Source organism: Borostomias antarcticus (genome assembly GCF_949987555.1).
Source record: "Borostomias antarcticus genome assembly, chromosome: 31".
NCBI lineage: Eukaryota > Metazoa > Chordata > Actinopteri > Stomiiformes > Stomiidae > Borostomias > Borostomias antarcticus.
Window position 1 is genome coordinate 5,370,502 of NC_140264.1, and position 5,000 is coordinate 5,375,501.

The window sequence follows — 5,000 nt, forward strand, 5'->3', positions numbered from 1 at the left end:
TGTGGGTGTGTGTTCTCCGGGGTGTGTGTGTGTTCTCCGGGGTGTGTGTGTGTTCTCCGGGGTGTGGGTGTGTGTTCTCCGGGGTGTGTGTGTGTTCTCCGGGGTGTGTGTGTGTCCTCCGGGGTGTGGGTGTGTTCTCCGGGGTGTGTGTGTGTTCTCCGGGGTGTGTGTGTGTGTTGAGCCCCCCTCTCTACCCCTCCTAACTGTAGGGTCTAAGACCCCTCCCTTCCTGGCTGCTCTGATTGGTCGGTCAGGGCTGGGCAGACTCCGGAGCTCCCCGCCTCGCTCCCGATTGGGCCAGCCCAACTCTGGCTCCGCCTCTGCCACGCCAGGCACCAAAGGTAGGGAGGGGTGTCGCCATGGAGACTGCTCGTCTGTACCCATCACCATGGAGACCCTGTACCTGCTGCTGCCGGCTGTGAAGCCCCGCCCCCCCACCCCTCCCATGCCAGCCATGATTTAAAAGTTTCAGTCGCAGTGTCTGTGTGTGTGTGTGTGTGTGTGTGTGTGTCTGTGTGTGTGTGTGTGTGTGTGTGTGTGCACGTGTTCGTGTGCACGCGTTATTGCATGTTCATGTGTTCACTCACTCCCAGCACAGCCCATTGGCTTGGAGTCGTTTGATTCGCACGATTGATTCACCTGATTGATTCACCTGATTGACTCGATTCATTTGGTTCGGCTTGAGCAGTTCTCCCTGGGAGGCTTTCACTACCAGCTCTATAAACTCATCCCTCCTCTGCCTCCCTCATCCCCTCTCTCTCCCTTCCCTCCCCCAATCACCCTCGTCCTCCTCCATGCTCCTCCTCTCTCTCCCTCTTCCACCTCCCTCTCTCTCCCCCCCATGCTCCCGCCTCCTCTTCCTGTCCCCCCCTCCCTCCCTCCTCCCCTCTCCTCCTCCCTCCTCCCCTCTCCTCCCCCAGACATCAATGCCCAGGCCCGTAAGCTCCAGAGGAACCGGGCCAAGGGAACGCTGACCCTTCCCCGAGGAGGCTCCTCCTCCCTCTGCCGAAGCCTCAGCGAGACCAGCCTCAACCAGGTGGGGGCGCTAGTCTCAGCCAGCTGTCCACGCAGCGCACCTAGCAGCTATTGGCTATCCCCCCAGCCTATTATAGAAATAGCAGCTAGCTAGAACCAGAGATATAGCCATGGAGTTAGCTGCAGTTAGCTAGCAGCCAGCTTGGACCAATTGGGTAGGTACAGAACGTGGGGTACTTTATTGATCCCTGGGGGGGGGGGTCAAAGCAGCTAGCTACAGTAGAACCTGGTAGAGCTTTCAGCAGCTATCACTACCTTCAAATAACCAGAGTTAGCTACAGTCAGATAGCAGCTAGCATTACCTTCAAATAACCAGAGTTAGCTACAGTCAGATAGCATTACCTTAGAATTACCATAGAGTTAGCTACTGTCAGCTAGCAGCTAGCATGACCTTAAAATAACCAGAGTTAGCTACAGTCAGCTAGCAGCTAGCATGAGCTTAAAATAATCATAAAGTTAGCTACAGTCAGTTAGCAGCTAGCATTACCTTAAAATGAATTGAGGTACACACAAATAATGAACACATTACTTAATATAAATTAATGTGTCTGATAATAACCATTGATTGCCACCATAACGCAACTTCCTGACTGACCGTCAACCTTTCTAATTGGTCCAGCTGGGGACCGGAGAGGAGCCGAAGAGGTACTACTCGACCCTGCCCGGCCCGCTGAGGTCACGGGGGGGTCGCGACGGGGGGGCTGCGCCCCGGAAGAAGGAGGAGGGGAGCCAGGGGGGTGGAGGGGTGAGACACTCCCTCTACCAGTCTCCACACCTGCTGCTGCTACAGGGATACAACAAACAGGTGAGGCCACGCCCAGGTGAGGCCACGCCCACAGGTGAGGCCACGCCCACAGGACATCCAGGTGGTGCAATGGCTGGATTTGTGGACGTTTTCCAGACAGCATACAGTATAATGTAGTATATTGTGTATATTTTGGTATCTATTGTAGTGTATTATTGTAGTATGTTTATACTATAAAGTATGTTGTGGTGTTTGTAGTATAAAGTATATTGTTGTGTTTGTTGTAGTATAAAGTATATTGTGGTGTGTGTTGTAGTATAAAGTATATTGTTGTGTTTGTTGTAGTATAAAGTATATTGTGGTGTTAATTGTAGTATAAAGTATATTGCGGTGTTTATTGTAGTATAAAGTATATTGCGGTGTGTATTGTAGTATAAAGTATATTGTGGTGTTAATTGTAGTATAAAGTATATTGTGGTGTGTATTGTAGTATAAAGTATATTGTTGTGTGTGTTGTAGTATAAAGTATATTGTTGTGTTTGTTGTAGTATAAAGTATATTGCGGTGTGTGTTGTAATATAAAGTATATTGTTGTGTTTATTGTAGTATAAAGTATATTGCGGTGTTTGTTGTAGTATAAAGTATATTGTGGTGTGTGTTGTAGTATAAAGTATATTGTTGTGTTTGTTGTAGTATAAAGTATATTGCGGTGTGTGTTGTAGTATAAAGTATATTGCGGTGTTTATTGTAGTATAAAGTATATTGCAGTGTGTATTGTAGTATAAAGTATATTGCGGTGTGTATTGTAGTATAAAGTATATTGTTGTGTTTGTTGTAGTATAAAGTATATTGTTGTGTTTGTTGTAGTATAAAGTATATTGCGGTGTGTGTTGTAGTATAAAGTATATTGTTGTGTTTGTTGTAGTATAAAGTATATTGTTGTGTTTGTTGTAGTATAAAGTATATTGCGGTGTGTGTTGTAGTATAAAGTATATTGTTGTGTTTGTTGTAGTATAAAGTATATTGTTGTGTGTGTTGTAGTATAAAGTATATTGCGGTGTGTGTTGTAGTATAAAGTATATTGTTGTGTGTGTTGTAGTATAAAGTATATTGTTGTGTTTGTTGTAGTATAAAGTATATTGTGGTGTGTGTTGTAGTATAAAGTATATTGCGGTGTTTGTTGTAGTATAAAGTATATTGTTGTGTTTGTTGTAGTATAAAGTATATTGTTGTGTGTATTGTAGTATAAAGTATATTGTTGTGTTTGTTGTAGTATAAAGTATATTGTTGTGTGTGTTGTAGTATAAAGTATATTGTGGTGTGTGTTGTAGTATAAAGTATATTGTGGTGTGTATTGTAGTATAAAGTATATTGTTGTGTTTGTTGTAGTATAAAGTATATTGTTGTGTTTGTTGTAGTATAAAGTATATTGCGGTGTTTATTGTAGTATAAAGTATATTGTTGTGTGTGTTGTAGTATAAAGTATATTGCGGTGTGTGTTGTAGTATAAAGTATATTGTTGTGTGTGTTGTAGTATAAAGTATATTGTTGTGTTTGTTGTAGTATAAAGTATATTGTTGTGTTTGTTGTAGTATAAAGTATATTGCGGTGTGTGTTGCAGGACTGCCTGGTGTATCTGCTGAACAGAGAGCAGCACACGGTTGGTCAGGAGACGCCATCAGCCCGCCCAAACATCTGCCTCTCCTCCCCCGACATCCTCCCCCTCCACTGCCGTCTCCGCCGTGTCCCCGCCTCCAGCCCCGCCACCCGGCGCCACGGCAACCCCGCCGCCGCCCACAACAGCCCCTCGTCGTCGTCGTCGTCGTGCGAGGAGCGCTTCTGCGTGGCCGTGGAGGCGGTGCCCCAGGCCGCCGTGCTGGTGAACTTCTCGCGGTGCGAGCGCTCCACCCAGCTGCGGCACGGAGACCTGCTCTCGTTCGGCGCCCACTACATCTTCCTGTACAAGGACCCCACGGGCGCCAAGCCCCTCCCCTCCCAGACGCTGGCGCGCCTCCGCACCCTGGGCCAGCTGTACGACGGCGGGGGGGCGGCGGGCGCCGACGGCGGGGACGAGGGGGGCGGGGCAAACACGTGCAAGATGTGCGGGTCGGTGCTGAAGGACAGGGCGGCGCCCTCCAGTGGCCCCGCCTCCCGGCGCGTCTTCAAACCCCACCTGGTGAAGCCCCGCGGGGCGGGGCCGCAGGCTGGCGGGGGGGCGGGGCTTAAGAGGCGTCTGCAGTTGGAGTACGACCAGGCCCACGAGGACGCACTGGTGAACAGGATCATGTCCCTAATAGAACCCGGAGGTCAGTGTTCTACTGCTGTGTGTGTGTGTGTGTGTGTGTGTGTGTGTGTGTGTGTGTCCAGGGGATGACCACAAGCTGACCCCAGCGTACCTGCTGTGTGTGTGTGTGTGTGTGTGTGTGTGTGTGTGTGTGTGTGTGTGTGTGTGTGTGTGTGTGTGCAGGGGATGACCACAAGCTGACCCCAGCGTACCTGCTGTGTGTGTGTGTGTGTGTGTGTGTGTGTGTGTGTGTGTGTGTGTGTGTGTGTGTGCAGGGGATGACCACAAGCTGACCCCAGCGTACCTGCTGTGTGTGTGTGTGTGTGTGTGTGTGTGTGTGTGTGTGTGCAGGGGATGACCACAAGCTGACCCCAGCGTACCTGCTGTGTGTGTGTGTGTGTGTGTGTGTGTGTGTGTGTGTGTGTGTGTGTGCAGGGGATGACCACAAGCTGACCCCAGCGTACCTGCTGTGTCTGTGCATCCAGCACTCCGCCTCCTCCTTCCCCCCCGGCAGCTTCGGGAAACTGCTGCTGAAGATCGCCCATCGCATCCAGACCATCGCCTGGGTGAGTGTGTGTGTGTGTGTGTGTGTGTGTGTGTGTGTGTGTGTGTGTGAGCCAGTGTTGCCAACCTAGCGACTTTGTTAGTGGATGGAGCAGCTTTTCAGATCGTTTCTCATAAGAGACTGGCGAGCGTTCAGCACCGATCAGCTGATTCCTCTGAGGCTTCCAACCTCTACAGCACAACACAGGGCTGACTGAGAGAGAGAGAGTGGGAGAGAGAGAGGGAGAGAGGGAGGGAGGGAGGGAGAGAGAGAGAGAGGGAGGGAGAGAGAGAGAGAGAGAGAGAGGGAGAGAGAGAGAGAGAGAGGGAGGGAGGGAGAGAGAGAGGGAGGGAGAGAGAGAGAGAGAGAGGGAGGGAGAGAGAGAGAGAGAG

The 5,000-nt window shown here is 49.8% G+C and overlaps 1 protein-coding gene across 1 annotated transcript in view; it reads left to right on the plus strand.

The window, feature by feature from the left end:
* radil (Ras association and DIL domains) overlaps positions 1 to 5,000 on the plus strand; it is a gene marked incomplete at both ends in the record, with an annotated part of 18,695 nt that overhangs the window by 3,872 nt on the left and 9,823 nt on the right. The window contains 4 exons of the mRNA XM_084460276.1: positions 921 to 1,036; positions 1,655 to 1,840; positions 3,402 to 4,086; positions 4,500 to 4,630. Of these exons, the coding sequence (XP_084316402.1) occupies positions 921 to 1,036; positions 1,655 to 1,840; positions 3,402 to 4,086; positions 4,500 to 4,630 (1,118 nt within the window). The remainder of the gene's footprint in view (positions 1 to 920; positions 1,037 to 1,654; positions 1,841 to 3,401; positions 4,087 to 4,499; positions 4,631 to 5,000) is intronic.